The sequence below is a fragment of the Oenanthe melanoleuca genome, chromosome 15, assembly GCF_029582105.1.
Source record: "Oenanthe melanoleuca isolate GR-GAL-2019-014 chromosome 15, OMel1.0, whole genome shotgun sequence".
In the NCBI taxonomy this organism is placed as follows: Eukaryota; Metazoa; Chordata; class Aves; order Passeriformes; family Muscicapidae; genus Oenanthe; species Oenanthe melanoleuca.
Window position 1 is genome coordinate 12,383,997 of NC_079349.1, and position 20,228 is coordinate 12,404,224.

Consider the following 20,228-nt stretch of genomic DNA (forward strand, 5'->3'; position numbering starts at 1 on the left):
GGGACTGGGGACAAGGGATGGAGGGACAGGACACAGGGAATGGCTCCCACTGCCAGAGGGCAGGGCTGGGTGGGGTATTGGGAAGGAATTGTTCCCTGGGAGGGTGGGCAGGCCCTGGCACAGGGATCCCAGAGCAGCTGTGGCTGCCCCTGGATCCCTGGCAGTGCCCAAGGCCAGGCTGGACATTGGGGCTGGAGCAGCCTGGGACAGGGGAAGGTGTCCCTGCCCATGGCAGGGGTAGCACTGGATACTTAACCGGAGAAGAGCTGTGTGGATGAGTGCTGGGGTATTTGAGCTGGGACATGAAGCAGGGATTAAACATTTTAAGGTGCTGCAGAAGTTGTGTCTGTGCTGCTCTGGCCCCTCCACCTGCAGTTCTCTGCACCCACAGCTGGGCCTCCTTTCTCCAGGGCTGAGCTCCCTGAATTCTAGGTAGGTAGGTCAGGGAGAAGGTTGCTCCTGCCAGCTCCAAACACTTCAGTGAGGAGTCACAGAGCTGGTGGCAGCAGGGGGATGTACCAGTATAAAGTCAGTGAGTGGAATAACTGTGATAATACATTTCCGTCCTCTTTTTATAATAGATTATTGCAGAGAGTCTTCAAATCTTTCTCAGAGCGTATTTGCAATGGTTCAGTAAGTTTTAATTATTCCAGATCTGTTCTTTATGTGTAGTACAAGAAGCCAGGTCAGATTTAAGGAAATAACTAATAACTCTTCAGACATGTGAAACGAAATTTTTTTTTTTTAAATGTCACCTCCCAGGAGACGAGAGCTGTGTCCAGGTTAGGGTGTTCTCAGTTATCCCCCATCCATCTTGAATTCCTCTCTCATGCCTCACCTGCACTTCCAGAAGACTCCCCTGCTTTCATTGGCCAACAGGCCACAATACTGAGTAAAAAGATGCTTTGTTTTCTTTTCCTGACCTTGCTTTGACTTTCACCTGTCAGTGACTGCGGTCACAGCCATCATTCTGCAGGGAAGCTGAATCCCAGCTTGGGGATAACTGAATGACTGTCCCCAGTGGGAATGAAGCTCCTGGAGCACTCCACTGACTTTTTTGTGCCCTCTGTGCTCTTCATCCCGGTTGTTGACTCTGTATTCCCTCTGTGTTCAGGCACCAGAGCAATGGGGCTGTGATCTCCCGCTGTGGCCAGCCCGAGGTGAGCTGGTGGGGCTGGAGGAACGCCGACGATGAGCACCTGGTGCAGTCCGTAGCCAAAGCCTGTGCCTCAGACTCCAGGTCCAACAGTAACAAGTTAATGAATGGGAATTGTTCCAGAGATTTGCCCAATGGAGGGGACCTTTCTGATGTGGAATTTGGTAAGGCTGTCACTGTTGCTTTTCTGTCAAGGGCAGAGCTTTATGTCAAAGTTTAGTCTCCGCTGCTGGAACAGTCACTCTGTTGTATTTAGTCCCTGTTCTCCAGTGCATGTGCATTGTGGGACTGAGAGAATTGTGCTGTACCCAATGTCAGAAGGATCCTCTGAGCTCCTCACCCGTTTCCTCCTCTCCAGACTCCTCCATCTCCAATGCCTCAGGAGCAGAGAGCTTGGCAATCCAGCCTCAGAAGCTTTTGATCCTGGACGCGAGATCCTACGCAGCAGCCGTGGCCAACAGAGCCAAGGGGGGTGGCTGTGAGTGCCCAGGTGAGAACATCCCTCCTCTGCTTTCCCTTTCAAGGGGATTTGCTGCAGTGTGATTACCCTGACACCCTTCAGCCCTGCCTGGACACTGCTCATCTGTCTGAATGTTCTGGATCATGGCAGCCCCACCCAGCCCTTCAAAGGGCAGGTTGAGCTGTTAATTAGTCTGTTCTCAGGCCATTAACCCAGCTGGCAACAGTGCTCAGTAAATGCTGAACCCTGTGGAATCTGCTGAAGAGCTTTCCCTTGCTGAGTCAGATGTATGAACTAGAGAGAGACAAAGGTGTCCAGTGTGCTCATGTCTAAAACCCCTGAACTTGTAAAACCCACTGGCTGCAGAGGAGAAAAATATTCTAGAATGGTTGTGCAAAATACAACTTCTCAGCAATTTCCCTAAAGCTGAAGCATTTTTCAGTATTTATATCACAGCAACTGCAATCCTGCCTCACCTTGCATGTGTAATACGGTTGCAACACCACTTTCTGTATTCTTTGGCACTTGTGAATTGGTGGTTTTATAAACAAGATTTTATTTATGGCCACTATTGGGTATGAATGTAGCCTGTTAAAATTCCATGGGTGGAGAGGCTGGGAAGAAATCCCAGACAGAAAAACTGAGATAAGATAAGGAAAGCTCTTTTGACCATTTATTTTTATTTTGGTCTTTGCTGCAATAGCTGCATTTTGATTTGTAGCCACCAGTTTAAAAAAATGAAGTTTCTATTTAACACCTCAAAACCACTAAATAATGCTTCACCAGAGAGTAAAATTTCATAACAGAAAAGCAGAGTATACAGGAAGTTTGATTTTCTTCCTGTATATTGTTTTTTTAATTCTGTGGAGAAAGTTTTCAAACAGCTTGTCACCTTCAATAAAACCTGTATTGCTTTTTGCTGCTAAATTTTCTGCAGATACTGCCAGGTCTGCTTCGTTCTCTGTATAAAAATAGCTCATTTATATTGTGTTTTATTTTCAATATAATTCAGTAAAAATACAAAAAAAAAAACTCTGAAGTTGTCTGATGCTGTCTGAAGCTGCACCTGGAGTTGCAGTTCCTCATTGTGTTTGGCCCAGCATTTGCTGGGCTGATAGAGCTGGGAAATCAAATTAAACAAAACATGACAGACTCCTGAATTTTCTTGTGCAAGCACTTAGTGTCCCAGATCCTGAGTCCTGATTCTTTTTCTCCCATAGAAATGGTCATTTTAGTTAATGTGTGATCATTCTTGTGCAGAGGGAAGACTAAATCTGGGGGAAACTACTGAACTGGTGTTTTCTGGCTCTCTGTCTGTCCAGGCCTCCAGTGTTGCCTGAGCACATCCAAAGTAATTCCATGTATCTTCTGTTTTCCTGAGCTTCCAGTGTTTCTCACATGTGAGATGCTTCCACAAACAATTCTCCTCAGAAGAAAGCAGTGGATGAAGTACTGAACCTTTCAGCCTTTTTGAGAGCTTTGGAAAAGGAATCTGAAATCTTTCTAACTTAAATCCATAAATTACCAATTAAATATTATTTATGTTTCATATCTTTTGATGTTTCTCAGTCTTTTTACAAACATTCTGGGACCTGGAGCACAGAAATATCCCTATTCCCAGAGGTTTGCACTCTGCTTTTTGTAACCTGAAGTGAAACATTTGAAATAAATACAGCAGGACTTTGCTAAATGCTTCCTGTTGAGCTCCAAGGAATTACAGAATCTTCATAAACAGATTATTTCATCTGTCCACAGCAACAGAGGGGTTTTTTAAGGAAAAAATCTTCTTTTACAAAGGTAGTTGTTACTTTCTTCTCTCTGTCTTGCTGTTTCCCTTCAGAATATTACCCCAACTGTGAGGTGGTGTTCATGGGGATGGCAAACATCCACTCCATCCGCAAGAGCTTCCAGTCGCTGCGCCTGCTCTGCACACAGATGCCAGATCCAGGAAAGTAAGTGGAGGTTTGGGGCTTTGGGCCTTTGCTTCCATGGTTCTGCACCCACATTCTTCTGCTGATGATTTTTAAATTGAAATTCCGTTCATTTCCCCTTGGTAATAGTGCTAAGCTATGTTTTTCCATTTTCATGGAAGTCACTGGTTAATTCTGATTGAAGTGAACATAGAAAATTAGTTCTGAAATTAGAGTGTAACCTTGAATATTGATACCAGAAAGTTGTTTCTTCTGGTGGGGTTCTGAGCACTCACACTTAGGCTGATCTGCTATTCCCAGCTCTTTAATCCTCACTACTGACTCTCCTTTGGGAAATTGTGGTGGTGTTCCATGTACTCCATTTATAATGTAATTTCAGGAGAATATTTATAACCCTCCAGTGCTGTGGGGTAACTACCCTGTGATGGCCCCTCACCTTGAGAGCTTCTGAGCTTGAGTCCTCACTGTAGTTACCCCAGCCCTGTTTTCCCTCCCACTCCCCAGTTTGGAATTTGCTGCTGAAGCCTTCCATGATTTAAAAGTAGATCCAAAGCTTCAGCTCATCCCAGGGTCTGGCAGTTCCTTGGGTTGCCTGGGTGGCTTTGCTGCTCCCACCTCTGGGAAGGCTTTAACAAGACACAAGTGAAAAATCTCCAGAGTGACACTCACAGCTTATTAAAACAGGAGCTTTGCCGTGATAAACTCAGACATCTAAACCTGCAAGCATTTTAAAAGAGCAAAAACTGTCTTGCCTGGTTTCCCTCTAGTTGGCTGTCAGCTCTGGAGAGCACCAAGTGGCTGCAGCACCTGTCAGTGCTCCTGAAGTCGGCGCTGCTGGTGGTGCACGCCGTGGACCGGGACCAGCGGCCGGTGCTGGTTCACTGCTCCGACGGCTGGGACCGCACTCCCCAGATCGTGGCCCTGGCCAAACTCCTGCTGGACCCCTACTACAGGACCACAGAGGTGGGTGAAGCAGCTGGGAGTCACTGGGGTCTTGGGAGGGAGGCTGGCTGTGAATTGTTTCAGGTTTCTCCCCTGGCAAAGGCACTGAAGCTGGCAGGAGTTTGTCACCCATAGTCTGCAGTTGCTCCCGGGTGTAGGTACATCTGTAACTCAGGAGTAGCTCACATTCCCTCTGCTGCAGCTGCACAGTCATGGTCTGTGCTTCCCCATGTTTAGTTTAGGAATATGGAGTACAAAGTGCTGCAGTTGCAGCTTCTGCTGCACCCCTGCAGGTTCTCAGCCAAGCACTGATAGAGAGCCCAGCTTTGCTGCATTTCCCCACTGCATGGTTTTCCAGTTTCACGTTTTCATTGCCCTCTGCCAGTTATATTTCTCCTGATTTTCCCCCATTCCATCACTTTTCAGCACTGTGGGATGTGTGCTGGCTGGCTTCCATCTGCCAGCCCACGAGCAAGATGCCTTTGTTGTCCAGAACAGAAGTCTGTTTCTGAACACTGCTGTGAGCTGCTGCTTAAAGCCTCACACACACTAGGACCAGGAGCTGGAACTGCCTTTTGGATGAAAGTGTGAAAACTTCCTGGACCCTTTTCCACATGGATTCTAAAAGCTGGCATGCATAAGGCAAAACATGCTGCTCTGGGCACAGGATCTGTTCCTGGTCCTCCAAAGGGTCCTGTCCTTCCTGCTTGGGGAGCAGAATTGGGCTGTGCACACTCTGAGCCTTCCCTGTCACCCAGAGCAAGCCATAAACTGTAGCTGTCTGTACCAGGATCAGAAACATTGGGGAAAATGAGTTTTCAGTACTGTCAGATTTAAAGCTTTTCAGCTGCCAGCCATTATTTTCACTCTAATCACAGCCTTTGACTCAATAAACATTCCCTTCAATTTTTCTTTCCACTAAGAACCAAAATCTTTCTGCCCTGTGGTGGATTTGAGTTCCTGTGAGACAAGGTATGACATTCAGCTGCTCACCCAGGCACTGTTTGGGAATGTTCTTTGCCCTTTTCATGAAAAATCACTCAAGTGAACCTTTAATCAACCTTGTGACTGCTGTATGCACAGACAAGCACCTGCTCTCCCTGAGCTTGGATGTCCTGTTGTGGATGGATGGTTTTCTTTCTGACAAGTGGATCTGACCATCATTTTCAAGAGAAGCTTTTATATAAATTGTCCAAATACAGGATATCATGATCCAGAAGCTTTGGCAAGGTGAAGTTACTACTTTTCACTGCCTGAATGAGAGAGCTAATATCAGGATCCTCCCTGCCATTCACTGAGGACTTAACCTGCCTTATTCCCTTTCCTGTTCATGTAGTTTGGGAATCCTTATCTGTCCTAATTCCATTTCAGAGCACAGAGGCATTAGGGAAAGCAGTAAAGAGAAGTAATGAGCCCAGTGCTGAGGGGAAATAGGAGAGAGGACACAGCAATTCCCACAAGTCTCAGACCATCTCGGAAAACTGAACCAAGGAAGAATAGGAATTTTCATCTCTCCTCTCCTCCCTGCAGGGTTTCCAGGTGCTAGTGGAGACAGAGTGGCTGGATTTTGGCCACAAGTTTGCAGACCGCTGTGGCCACGGGGAGAACTCGGACGACCTCAATGAGCGCTGCCCGGTGTTCCTGCAGTGGCTGGACTGTGTCCATCAGCTCCAGAGGCAGTTCCCCTGCTCCTTCGAGTTTAACGAAGCATTCCTTGTGAGTTGGGACCCTGCTGGCTTCAAACACTGCTGCAGAGCCTGGGGCATGGTTCTCCCACCTTTCTGTGACATTCTGTGTCCAAGGCCAGGTTGGAGCAGCCTGGGGTAGTGGAAGGTGACCCTGCCCAAGGCAGGGGGTGGAACTGGATGGACTTTAAGGTTCCTTCCCACCCAAACCATTCCATTATTTTATATACATTTATATATATATGTTCTATGTATGCTCTCACCTCATAAAGGAAACAGGAAAGCTGCCCAGATACAGGGGACAAAAGCACTTGTGTAACCCACAGGGTCTGTTCACTCTTAAAGGCAGGAGCCTTAAGGACTTCTCTTAGTTTTTAAAGAAATAAATTACATTAATTGAATAGTCTCACTTAAGAGGTGTAAAACATCCACACAGCCTGAAAAAAAAATCTGCTTACTGCCAATGCAGACTCCCTCCTGCTTGGATCCTGTTTTGACTTGAATACTACTCCTCTAAAAACAACCTGCTCAATTAATATTTTTTTCAGTTTCTTCACTGCAAATGTGTAGGATATAGGAGCTGTGCTTACCTTCTTTGGAAGCAGACAGCATTCCTATTAGGAATTCACCCAGGATGCTCCAAGTCAGTTCTCAGATCTCTGGGGAAGTGGCAGTCATGGACTGCAGGACCAGTAGTCTGAAGAGTAGAAGTTTTTATGAAGTGTCTGATCCACTGGGAGATTTAAGGCACATTCCTTTGATTGTGGCTGACTGGAATTACCACTTGCCAACTCAGCCATGTAACTGAGCCCATGTACAGTCCCTGAGTAGCTCAGTTGTGAAATGAGATAGAACAGGTAGTAACTGGCTTCACAGCACACTGCTAATCTCCACAGGCTGGGAGAGAGCATACCCGTGGTGTGCTGGCCTTTGTAGAGTGAACCCCTAATTTATTACAGTATTGAACCACTTGTCTTCATTTAAACATCTGAATAATCCCAAGGAAGTCATTGATATGCCTGAAGTTAAGCTGGTATTCGTTAGGCTGGGCCCAGCATGGAGTGATTAATGATCAGCATTTCTGTGCTGCACGAATGTTTTGTAGCAGAGGAATCCTGATTCTGCTTTGCCTGGCCTGCAGGGCAATGAGTTTGTAACAACATGACTTGATGAGGAGTAAATATTTTGTCTTTCCATGTTCCAATTTTTCCCGAATTTGTTCAGTTATGATTTTAGAAGATTCCGCTCCCCTTGCATTCCTTTGCAATTGGTTTGTAAGGAAGTATGTGAGAAATGCTGTGGGTTGGTGTGGGGCCCTGGGGAGGGGGTTGGTCCAGGGAGGGAGGTGAGGCCCATCCCTTGTGCCAGCTGAGCTGTGTGTGTGCTCTGTGCAGGTGAAGTTGGTGCAGCACACCTACTCCTGCCTCTTTGGAACATTCCTGTGCAACAATGCGAAGGAGAGAGGAGAGAAGCACACTCAGGAACGGACCTGCTCCGTCTGGTCTTTGCTGCGGGCAGCAAACAAAGCCTTCAAAAACCTGCTCTACTCCTCCCAGTCAGAATCTGTATGTACCCCAATCCCCTCCTGGGGGAGAGCCCTGGGGGCTCCCCCAAACAGCATCCCACAAATGGCAGTGCCCTGAGAATCACCCAGCAGTGGGACACGGTGACCTGGGCTTCAGCCACAGCTGAGGTGTGGCTGCTCCATCCCTGGAGTGTCCCAGGTTGGATGGGGCTGGGAGCAACCCAGGCCAGTGGAAGGTGTCTCTGCCCATGGCAGGGGTGGCACTGCATGAGCTGTAAGGTCCCTTCCAGCCCAAACTCTGGTGGGGTTCTCTGAGCTGTCACCATGGACAGAGAGGTGATTCCAGACCAGCTCAGCTCTCCCTGACGTTCACCTTGGAACACCCAGCTCAGGCTGATGTTTGAAGTCTTGGGTTAATTTTGCTGATATTTGGGGAATGTCAAATGCCACCTCAGAAATTTCTCTGTGCTGAAAATGTGCTTTCTGTGACTAAATATTTTATTTTTTCTAACAGAAAACATTTCAGTGTTTGATAAATAGACCTCTCAGGAGAACTGAGCTATGTCAGAGGAGTGACACAAAATTGCCTGCAAACCTAGACACTGTGTCTAAATTCATTTTAAATCTAAACAGAAAAGGTGCCTTTAGTGCCTAAAAGATTATTTAGTGTATCTTTGTTTCTCTTGATACCTTCAGGTTTTCAGTTTGGCTCCTCCATGGTAGGAGCTCACTGGAGGTTCTGGGAAGAGGCTCAGTTGTGTGTTTGGTACGAGGTCACGTGAGGAATTCAGGGGTGCAGAGCATGGGCAAGAGAGAAAACACCAAATGACATCATGGTTAGGACTGCAAGGACTTTCATAAATATTTAAACCCTTTTATTTATCAAAGTATCAGATGTCATAAACTGAGCTGTGAGGACTGTGCAGTGGGTTTGTATATGACGGATGTGGCTTTCAGTTTTTCTTAGAGCAAAGCTAAACCCTGGCAAAGCAGGAAGGAGTTTTGTGTCTACAGTGGTTATAAAATGATGCATTTTCTACTCCCCTGAGCCCTCCTTAGCTGAGTGTGCCCTGACTCTGGGTTGTCACTGCAATGAGCCCTTGGAGCCTTCCCACCTGACACTCCTGGGGAGAGTTCATGAGGCAGAGCAGACACAGCCTGGGGGGATCTTAAAGCTGTGGATGCCTCTGGATTTCCATGAAAATGCCAGGAGGAGCATAGGGAGGGTTCTTTCAGTGACTTGTATGGACAGGTCTGTACTTGGGCTGCCCTTCTGTGCTCTATCCCCCTTGGCCCCTGTTCTCAGGAAATACAAGGATGCTTTTTCTGCACGTGACATTTTGGGTAATTTCCTGTTTTGGGTTCATTTTCTTGTGGTTTTACTTCAGGCTTTAAAATGTGCCTAGGATGCCAGCTGCATCTCTTATAGAGTCAGAGTTGTTTAAGAGCAGCAGCCAACCCCAGAGTCCCTTCACCTGCTCAGTGCCAGGGAAGCAGAGCATTCAGAGAATCACAGAATATCCTCATTTAGGAAGGGACCCACCAGGATCAGCCAGTTCAGTCCCTGGCCCTTCATGGGGCATCCCAAAGTCCCACCCTGTCCCTGAGAGTGTTGTACAAATGCTCCTGGAGCTCTGGTAGCCTTGGGGCTGTGCCTGTTCCCTGGGCAGCCTGGGCAGTGCCTGTCTGTGGAGCCAGCTGTTCCTCTGCCACTGCCTGCTTTTCCATGGGGAAGTTGCTTGGAAAAGAATGGAATTGCTAAAATGAGCCCAGGTGTTTTTAAAGTGAAGCAGAAAGCATATTCCACAATCAAGGAATCTCTTTAAAGAGCAAGCTGCCTCTTCAAAGAACTTCTGCATGCACTGAATATGTACCCATGAGTGGCTCCTGGGGAGCCAGGCTGGACTGTGGTGGTTTGGGGTGCATGGAATGAGTTCAGCTCCCTCTGGCCCCATGTAACAGAACACAGCAGGGAACCTCAGCACTTAAACGAGCCACTGAATTCCATCAGCTGTGAAGGTGTAGGTTCACAGAGAGCTCATTGCAGGGTTCATTCAGGAGGAGCTGAAGGCCAGCATTGTTCTGCCTCTGACAGAAAAGGTCATTCTAGCCCCAAGTGTGGCTGGTGAAAACCTGTCACCAGCCCTTGGCGTGGGCTGAGAGCTGCCCAGTGGAGTGACCCCTGAGAGCTGAGCTGCCCCTGCTGGGAGGCAGCAGCTGACTTGCTGTGCTGTCCCTGCAGGTGCTGTACCCCGTGTGCCATGTGCGGAACCTGATGCTCTGGAGCGCCGTTTACCTGCCCTGCTCCTCCCCCTCCACGCCTGCCGACGACACCTGTGCCCCCTACCCTGTGCCAGGCTCCAGCCCCGAAGAGCAGCCTCTGGGCAGGTGAGCCTAGAGCCCAGAAATCCCGTCCTGTGAAGTAAGATCAACAGGGAATATTGGGGGATGTGAAGGACAATGTTTGGGTGGGAGAGCAGGATTTCTCCTGGGTGTATTGGCAGGACTGGGGTGGGTTTGGAAGCTGTCACATTTTGGGGATGACAGCATGGCAGAGAGAAGCTGGGCAAATAGAGTTAAACTCTGGGTGTCACACAGCCACAGAAAATTCCTTTTATCCTTGTGGGATATAAGCTTTCATTGATTATCTTGAATTTGAGTTCTTTTCCAGTGTTGCATAACCATTTCTTGCTTGTTGTACAGTGACTCTGAGCACATGTTAATTAGGAGGTGTGACCAGGCTGTAAGCACTGGGGCTTGCTGGTAAAGGGATTAATGTGGGAATGTTTGAAGTCTGGTTGAACATATTTTCCTGATGGCAAACAAAGGAAGTACTGAAGCAGCTCTGCAGTACAGATGGTTGGAATGTGCTCCTGGATAATACTTCCCACAAGTCCATTAGCTGGCAGATTGTTACTGTCCTAATTGGGGGGCTGGTTTTAAACCACAGTAACTCAGTGTTGTAAAAACACCCTCTGACATGGGAGTGGGATTGTTTGTCCCTTTGCAGGCTACCAAAGACAAGGTCCTTTGACAATCTGACGACAGCCTGTGACAGCAGCGTGCCTACAGCCAACCGCCGGAGCAGCGACCCCAGCCTCAACGAGAAGTGGCAGGAGCACCGCCGCTCGCTGGAGCTCAGCAGCCTGGGCCCCCCTGGGGACGACCCCTTCGAGGGGGACGGGCTGGGCAGGCAGGGCAGGGCCCCCCTGGGGGCAGAGCTCTCTGTGGCAGCCGGGGTGGCAGAGGGACAAATGGAGAACATCCTGCAGGAGGCCACTAAAGATGATGTTGGGCTGGAGGAGCACTTGAGGGGTGGCCTGGAGGCAGCAGGGAAAGGGGATGAGGTTGGCCTGGATAAGGAGAAGAGAGCTGACAATCTGTGTGGGGAAAAGGCCGAGGTGGATACAGGTACCGTAACGAACAGTCCCACAGCCAGCCCCCACCCGGCCTCACGCGGTGCTGCCGAGCTCAGAGCGCAGCAGGACGAGCACAGCCAGCCCAGCAGCGCTCTCCAGAAGGCACCTCAGGGCAGAGGGCTGCAGGCTGCTCCTCCCGAGGGCTCTGCAAACAGAGATGCTCCAGACAACGCGGAGGAGGAAGGTGTTGGGAAGGGTGAAGGAGAAGCAGAGAGCCCGTACGGCACGGCCCAGGCCAGCCTTGCCTTCCCTTTGACAGCCCTGATGGAGGAAAGGACATCCAACATCGAAAGCTCCACAGAGACTTTAACGGAGGGCGAAGCAAAGCCCGAGCTGACGGGCAGGGCTGCGTGCCACAGAGCTCACCCCTTCGACAACAGCGCTGACGAGCTGTCCCGAACGCTGCAGAGCAGGCCGGAGGGGGAGTGCATGATAGAGCTCCAAAAACTGGGATCAAGAGTGCATAGGACTTCTGGTAGCAGCACCACACACCTCCCGATGCCTTCCCCTTGTGCCTTGCCTCTAGCAGACCGCAAAGATGAGCTGGTGTATAACGGGGAGCTGGAGCTGGAGAACAAACTGGTGGAGAAACCCGCGGGACTGGCGGCCCCAAAGTTCCCCGCCACCAACGGACACTGCGTCAACGGCGAGGACGGGCGCATCAAGGCCTCGCTGAGCAGGCAGGTGTCCACGGCCAGCTGCAGCTCTGCCCAGCTCCACCTGAGGAACTTGCACCAGAAATGGATGCTGAGCCAGCTCGGCAAGCAGCCGGCCAGCAGCCCGGACCAGCCGGCCCGCAGCCACCTGGACGACGACGGGATGCCCGTCTACAGCGACGTCATCCAGCAGCGCCTGCGGCAGATCGAGACGGGCCATCAGCAGGAGGTGGAGACCCTCAAGAAGCAGGTGCAGGAGCTGAAGAGCCGCCTGGAGAGCCAGCTCCTCAACAGCTCCCTGCGGCTCAACGGCGACTACGGCGACGACGTGGTGAGTGAGCGTCAGCGCGCCCGCGGCTGCTGCGGCTCTGACTGACCTCTGCACGTCTGAGAGCTCAGTGTTTGCAGGGGGCAAGCACTGCCTGAGTGCTTGGTAGTGGCAGATCCTGGTAACTGATACTGTCACTGCACTTCAGATTGAACAGAAAGGGTTATTTCCAGATGAGTGTTGCACAGCAGCTCACACACCCCTGGCCATACCTGAACACCTTCCCTGGCCTCCCCTTAAACCAAACCCCTGGTTTGCCAAACCTCAGGAAAACCAACCAAACCCTTGGTTTAGCAAACCTCAATAAAACCAACCAAACCCCAAGCTTACTGCTATGTTCATGTAGGGCAAAGACTTTTTCCTGTGCCATTTTGGCACAGCAGCATAGGGTGATCCCTTGGTTCTCTGCAGGTTCCAGCTGCACTGGCAGCTCTGTGAGTTCAAACTCATCAGGGTCACACCATCCCTTTCAGATGCTCCAGGTTCAATGACTGGAATAAATTTCTAGAAATCTAAATTAACTGAAATCAATTACCTGAGTTTTTGTGGCAGCTGTATTTCAACAAGGGATTTTTCTCTCAACAAATTAAGAATTTTAAGGGAGCTTTAAAACCACTTGTGCTTTTATCTGGAAGTGTTTAAAGTTGTAGAGAATTGTGCTTTCCTGTGGATTTGAGTACTTGCCTGCAATTCCTGAGGCTGTTGCAACACCCATCAGAAATATCCTTTTTCTGCATCATATATGCCTGCAAAACTGAAAAAAAAAAATATTTGTAGGGGGTTCCCAGGTTCTGTTTGTTGAATTCACTGTTTAGAGGTGGCAGAGGTGCTGGATAGTCCCAGGTACGTCTGTTGTGAAAAATCCTTGGAGCCTTCTTGGCTCTTTCCATTGGAGATGCAGCACAAGGTGCTTATTTGGCTCAGTGTCACTGCTAAAAGCTTGAATTCCTTGGAGAAATTGGGTGCTTTGGCTTAATGGATTCTGCTCCCCTTTTTTAAGGGCCTTCAGAAGCTGCAGTGTAGGGCTGGCAGTGCCTCCAGAAAATTCCCCATTTGTAAGGACCTGATCTCTACCTTCTGTTTGTGCCTCAGCTTGGGAGTTGCAGGTTTTCCTCTGGAACTCCAGGATTGCCCATTCCTCAGGCATAAAAATACTTGAACTCAAGATTTCTTGCTATTTTGATATATTTTAAGGGCTGGCTGAGTTTTAAGCGAGTTAAAATCCACCTCTACCTGGGTAGACTATATTAAGAAAGCATTATTCCCAAAACCTATACATAGAATATACATGGCTCAAATTCTTAGTTTCCCATATGCAATTTGGCTTGTATTTTCCAGAATCTTTGCCAACAAAAGGATATCTGTATTACTAATTATAGTTTTGGAAGTGAAACACTCTTGGAAAGGAATCAGGACCCTGGAGTTGGAGCCACAGGGAGCAGGTTTTGGTTAATCACCCAAAGCCTTCCCAGAAATCTGCAGCAGAAACTGGATTCTAAATCCACTCTGCCTCACATCATCCCGTTTCTAGAGGGTCCAGGCCTGCCCTATTGTGGTTTCTGGGTGTTGTTTGTGTGGAACAGGATCTGGGGGGTTCGTTCAGCTGTGTTTGTTTGCCAACAGACGTCTATTCCTGACTCGGAAAGCAATCTGGATCAGAACTGCTTGTCTCGCTGCAGCACAGAGATTTTCTCTGAAGCCAGCTGGGAACAGGTGGATAAACAGGATACAGAGGTACAGACTAAATCCCTGTAAATTGCTCACTCTGGGATAATCCTAATTCAAATTATCCTCTAGCCTTTGGTCACGTGCCGCTTCTTGGGAGCTCTTTTCCTTGTATTCTGCTGGTCTCACAGCTGACATACCAGTACCTGTGCCTATGAGCCCTCTGCTGCACAAGCTGTGGGAGCTGGGGAGGGCTGAGCTGGGGGTGCTGCAGTGCCTGTCCCTGATGGCGTGGCTGTCCCTGCCCGCAGGTGACGCGGTGGCTCCCGGATCACCTGGCCGCGCACTGCTACGGCTGCGACAGCGCCTTCTGGCTGGCCAGCAGGAAGCACCACTGCAGGTAACTGGGGCTGGGGCTGGGCACTGCTCCATCCCTGCACACACACACACACAGCTCCTGCCTCAGGGCTGCAGCCTGCAGCAGGGATGTGCTGCCCAGGAGCACAGCAGCTCCTGCTGCTCACTTCAGTCCGTGCAGGGAGTATTTAAAAGCCACATTCGGTGTCTGCTCCACTCCAGCCAAAACAGATCCCACCTTTCTTTCCTCAAACTGCATTTGGAGGCAGTTTAGATTTCTACAAAACAGGGCTTTGTCATCTTAGCATTCAGTACTAAATTCAGCACTATCAATATATGAGTTCAATGAAATACAGGAATAGCATCTTCTTCCCACTGCTGGATGGAAACCTGCTCCTTTCCTTCTCTAACCTTTCTCCCCTTCTCATTAACTTGCTTCTACAGAATCTGAACTGAACACCTCTGTGAGAGCAAGGTTTTTTGGATTATTCTTTGCCAGACCTGTTGCCACAGAGGCTGCAGCAGCTCAGGCAGCAGCAGGGGCTGGATGAAGAGCAGGACCACATGGCTCAGTATGCTGGAGTTAAAGCCAGAGAATCTCCAGTTTCCAGTTCTGTTTCAAATAAATTCCTATTCCTGGTTTCTGAACATGCAAAAACTATTACAGGAACCATCATTTAAATAAATCTCAGTTGCCACATTTTGAAGCTCTTCTGCTTTTTGAAGTTGCAAAGAGTTATGAACATCATTTTGGGTTTCTGTCTGGTTTATATTTTGCTCCATTTAGTCTTGTAAAGTTAACCAAACCCAGGGAAGAAGGAAAATAATCAAATTAATTTTTTTTTACCATGCCCACTGTGTTTGTGCACATTTGTATCCCCAGGGCTCAGTTCCCTAAACCTGAGCTCTGGGACAGCTCCCAGAGCCTGGATATACACAGGTCACCCACAGCCCCACAAGGAGTTAAAATGGACTCAGGGTTTCAGGTCTGGCTCAGATCTCCCTGTAGGATCTTTGCTCCTTCAGCTTCCACATGACCCAGCTGTTGGTGAGCCCAACACCATGAGTATCTCTGTAGTAAACATTTACACCCCTCCCCAGGAGTGGAAATGAGTTGAAGCCCACAGTGTGAGGCCTTGAGCAGGGTAAAACCTTCCAGCTTCCTTGGTTGCCAATGTTTGCTCCCTGTGCCTGTTGCCCTGAGCTCTCTCTCCTCCTGCAGGGACACTGACCGAGTTGATCAGCTCTGGTGAGCATTTCCAGCAGCCTCTGCCCGTTGTCTGTCTGCCTTTCCTGGGTGACTTCTCCCAACTAACTCAGCTCTTCTCCCTCTTTGTTTCTCACTTGCCTGGAAATCACCAGAACTAAGCTGGGGGTGGCCAGCACGAGCTGCTGGGGATTGGATCCATGTGAACAGCCCTCTATTCTCACAGAAAGGCTTTTAGGCTTTTGGGTGCTTGACTGGGATGTGGCTCAGACTAACACTCACTGTCAGTCCATGTGTGTACTGCTCACTGACAGGAGGCTGTCCTGCAGGTTCTATGCTTTTATTTTTCATAATTTCCCTTTTTTCCCCACATATTTTTGGGACAGGGCCACGTGTTACCAAACAATTCCAGTGTTGCTGTGCAGTGTGCTGACAAAAACCTGCCACTTGTTTTAGAAGGACTGAAAATCCCATGGCTGGAACAGGTGCCACAGAACTGGTGGAGGGTCAGGATAACCAAAACTGGATGAATATCTGAGATTTGGGATGAGGAGGAGTGTGACTTTCAGCCCCATTTCCTCAAACAAGCAACATCCCTTTTCCGGCCTGTTTTTTACGTCTCTTAACCTGTGAAGCGAAGCAGGGACCACCGAGATAGAAGCATGAGCTGTCCAGAGCTTTCCAAAGTAGTGTCAGAGCATCATTGTCTAGGATAAAACAACAAAAACCCCAGCATATGTTAGGAATGGTGAGCTCCAACAAAGAAATCCTTGTTCTAATCCCTCTGGTTGGTTTTCGTCTCACCCATCAGCGAGCTGCTCTGGGATAATCATTCCTGGAGAAAGAGATGGGGCTGTGGAGCTGTGTGGCACCTCCCAGGGCTGTTCCCACTCCTGCAGATGCTTCTGACAGGGATTTCCAGCAGGGCCCTCCAGTCTCCAGAGCCTCTGCAGAGAGGCTGGTCCCTGTCAGCCTTCATGTGCTGGGAGGGTGAGGGGCATGTGGAACTGAGGAAATGAGCCCACTGAAGTGGGAAATGGGATTTCTCTGCTGCCTCTCTCCCCATCAGTGACCAGCAGCTGGAAATCTCCATTCTTGGCAAGGAAGGATTAATCAGAGCTGCTGGGTGTCAGCAGAATTCCCCAGCAGTCTCTTGGCAGCAGCAAATCTCCAGTGCAGAGCAACAGCACCGAATCCTGATGCAAAGAGTTAATGGCAAGGGCAAAAGTGCTGGAGTGCTCCCAGCTCCTTGTAGGAATTGAGGAGGGCAGGGCTCACAGGTTCTGGGGGCTGCAGCAGGTGGTGAATGACTCTGACTGTAACGAGGTGCATGTGCCGGTGCAGCTCCGCCCGTGCCGGGAGTGCTGCGCCTGCCCACTGTGCATGGAGCACCTGCCTGCCCACCCCGGGCTTTGCATGTTCCTCCTTGGCTCACATTCCTGGATCCAGGAGTGTGGCACTGCTGCAGTGGTGTGGGGGCAGTGGGAGGGTGGCAGTGACTGAGGGCTTTGATATTTCCATGTTTAAACCTTTCCAGCTCTGAGCAGAGCCTGGGAGCAGAGTCCTGCTCCAGGGCTGGATGAGCTGTGTGAGCAGGGCCAGAGCCCCATTCCCAACATTCCCCATATTCCCCAGGGCCTGGCTCAGCAGGGTGTGTGGTGGCTCTGCTTCAGCCCCTCAGCCCTGTGCCCCAGCGTGGCGTTGGCACAGTGCTGGAGGCCAGGCTGAACGGGGCTTGGAGCAGCCTGGGACAGTGGAAGGTGTCCCTGGTCATGGCAGGGCTGGCACTGGATGAGCTTTGAGGTCCCTTCCCACTTAAACCATCCCATGGTGAATGGCAGAGAGCTCTCTGTGTGACAAGGGAGCACATCTGTCCAGCCTGGCTCAGGGCAGTGCTGAATAGAGGCATTTAATGACCTGCAATTCCACACTGGCCCTGGCTCCGTGCTCCTTCCTGTGCCCCCTCCCTGGATCTCTACTCCATCCATAGGAGGGCAGAGCACAGACGTGAGCAGTCCCTGCCCATGCCCTGACCTGTAGGGAGGAACCTCCCCAATCCCAGCACTGGGAATATCTCAGTTCAGGTAACTTTGTCAAACTCCTTCTGATCTTTTCTTTTCCATTTCTCCTCTGTTTTCCTGATGCAAGGAATTGTGGCAACGTGTTCTGCTCCAGTTGCTGTAACCAGAAGGTGCCCGTTCCCAGCCAGCAGCTCTTCGAGCCCAGCAGAGTCTGCAAATCCTGCTACAGCAGCCTCCACCCCGGCAGCTCCAGCCTGGACCTCGAACTGGACAAGCCCATCACTGCCACGTCCAACTGAGCTCCCGAGGGGGAGCAGCCGAGCCGCCCCTCCCCGGGACACGCGGCTCCGGGGGCCGGGCTGCGCGTGGGGGCGGGACAGACCCGAGCTGTGCCGCTGGATTGTGGGATTCTCCTTGTGCAGCTCCTCCCCTTCCCTGCCTGTCCTGTCGGTGTGTCCGTGTCCCCGCGCGTGCTGCGTGTACATACAATAATCTCTGTTTGTTTGCGGGAGGGAGCTGCTGCAGGGCCGGGGTCCCTGTGGGTATTTATCTGTCCCACTGTGGAACTGCTGCAGGCCGAGGAGTTTGGGGAGCAGGGAGCAGAGGGAGCCGGGCCAGAGTGCAGAGCCTGAATAGCTGCAGCCTCCAGTGCTTTCAATCACTCCTGTTATTCCAAACCTGAAACTGCTGTTTGGGAACCTGTTGCTGCTAGAAGAGGTGGGGATCTCCTTCCCCAGAGACCTTTTCCCTCTCTGTTCTCACAGTGGGTTGCCCGAGGGGGTCTCAGTCAGGTTCCTGTGCTGGTGGCTCTGTGCCTGCACGCACAGTCCGTGAGGTCTGAGCCCCCAGAGCAGGAGCAGCTGGAATGCTGGCTCAGGAATGCACGTGCTGTCAGTGAGAGCCGAGCCAGGCATCACCCCGGGCCTTGCCAGGGGTCTGACCGTGCAACTCCTGGTTCAATCCAGCTAGGACAGGAGCAGAGCTCTGCCTTGTCCTTGCCCAATCCATGTGAGATTCCCTCTGGGAGCAGAGCATTGCCATGGTCAGGTCCTGGCTGGTCACTCGCACTTTACTGGACGATCCAAACTGATGGAAGGTGGCCGGGACCCGCCAGCCCGGCGGATTGTGCTGGTGCTGGGTGCCCTCCTGGGATGCTCCTCCTTTCCCAGGCTGTGTTCAGTGTACTCCAGATAGGAAAAAGCTGCCTGAGGAGCTTAAAACAATCCAAAATGCATTATGGATTCCCCTTCCTCCTTCTGTCCCAATCAGACTCACCTCACTGAAGGGTAAAACTCCCAAATACCTGTTTGTAACCAACTGGTAGGTGCTCATCCCATTCCCTTCCCATAGATCCTGCTTAGTGCAATCCGGCAAGGAGGAAGAATAGATCCTGCTCACAGTGCATTCCCTAGGCAAAATCCCAAATTCTCTATGGGATTCCCAAGAATCCTGGAGTATTTGAGAGTTCTAGATACAACAGCTCAAAATCCAAGAAACCTTGGGAAAGGAGCATTTTCTTTCCCTGGAATGTCACAATCACATCATCCAAAGGGAGGCTCGCAGGGAGGAACCATCTGGCAGAGCTCAGTGGGTGTGAGGGGAGGTGCTGAGGTGGTTGGACTGTGCCCTTCCCGCCCTGCCAGGATCTGTGTGCTGGTGCTGAATGTCCAGGAAGGAGGAGGCTGCGTCCGTGTGGGAAACGGGTCAGGGAGCGGACGGAGCGTCTTGGGATCTCTCTGGCACAGGTCTAGAGAAAGGACACTGAGGGAAAAGCAAAGTGGAGGACGGGGGTTTCCAGCCAAGGGTGTTTAGGGTCTGTTCCTGACCCGGTAGTGGGGGCTGGAAGGGAGGCACAGGTGTGGCTGTTCCATTGGAGCGGGCTGGGGGACACCCCAACCTCGTGTGGTTTTGGTGCAGAGTCAGCCCGAGCCCCCGCACGTGCCAAGAGGGTCCGCTCCGGGCTGGGGCTGGGATGTACAGTGTGAATAAAGCTTGCAGCTCTTTAGGCTTTTTTGGATCGATGAAGCACTTTTTTTATTAATATTATTTTTCTTTGTATGTAAAGGAGGAAGCTGTCTCTCCGTAGCTGTGTACAGAAATAACCCTTCTCTCCGCCAGAGAGTAAAGTGCTCCTATATTTTTCATTTTTGTCAAAAGCGAGAAGTAAATACTTTAGAATTGTTAAATATATAAATAAAAGTGAATAAAGTTTAGACTTTTGCATGGGAGCATTTGCTAACACACTTCCTAATTTTTTTTTCTTCCCTGTCCCTCAGAGGGGACGTATTGGAGGCTCAGTAGGAACACCAAGGCCTTGGAAAAGGAGGCTGCAGCTGCTGCCCTTGGCTCTCTGTTCCACTCTGTGTCTTTCCAAGAAACACCAAACTGTCACTCCTAAGCTTAAGAGGAAAAATTGAATCTTAGGCTTGGTTTTCCTGGTGAAGGAGTCCCAGGAAGGGGGAAGCACACAACACACACACACCCTGCCAGGTTCTGTTGGCACAATCAGCATGGTTTTCCCAGGATGGAGAAAGGTGCCAGTCTCAGCTCCCTCCATACCATGTTTGTCTTTTTCCCCTTGACCAACCGTCACATTTCAGTCTGATGATGTTACCCAAATGTAGGAGCAGCCCAGATGTCCAGGGAATTCCCCCTGCTCCACTGGGGTTTGGCAATGGAAGCTCCATTCCCACTTGCACCTGCCTTCTCCTGATGCTGGATGGTGGAGCTGTAGCTCTTTGGGAATAAATCAAACTCACTCAGCTTTAAAATCTTTTTTTCCCACAAGGTGGAAAACTCAACTGATCTTTGCCCTGCACAGGGATTATTCCCATTTTCCAAGCACTGCCTTCTCATTCCATCTGCACAGTCCTGCC

General features: G+C 50.2%; 1 protein-coding gene across 7 annotated transcripts in view; it reads left to right on the forward strand.

The window, feature by feature from the left end:
- Positions 1–19,565, forward strand: part of MTMR3 (myotubularin related protein 3) — a 72,250-nt gene extending 52,685 nt beyond the window's left edge. For 2 of the 7 annotated variants that reach the window (XM_056504743.1, XM_056504742.1), the window contains 12 exons: positions 1,115–1,320; positions 1,515–1,646; positions 3,457–3,568; positions 4,315–4,510; positions 6,020–6,205; positions 7,569–7,739; positions 9,942–10,087; positions 10,710–12,105; positions 13,726–13,836; positions 14,079–14,167; positions 15,347–15,373; positions 17,480–19,565. In XM_056504743.1, the coding sequence (XP_056360718.1) occupies positions 1,115–1,320; positions 1,515–1,646; positions 3,457–3,568; positions 4,315–4,510; positions 6,020–6,205; positions 7,569–7,739; positions 9,942–10,087; positions 10,710–12,105; positions 13,726–13,836; positions 14,079–14,167; positions 15,347–15,373; positions 17,480–17,651 (2,944 nt within the window). In that variant the 3' untranslated portion in view covers positions 17,652–19,565. The other 5 variants (XM_056504744.1, XM_056504745.1, XM_056504747.1 and 2 more) reach the window with 5 other exon arrangements.
- The last annotated feature ends 663 nt before the right edge of the window (positions 19,566–20,228 follow it).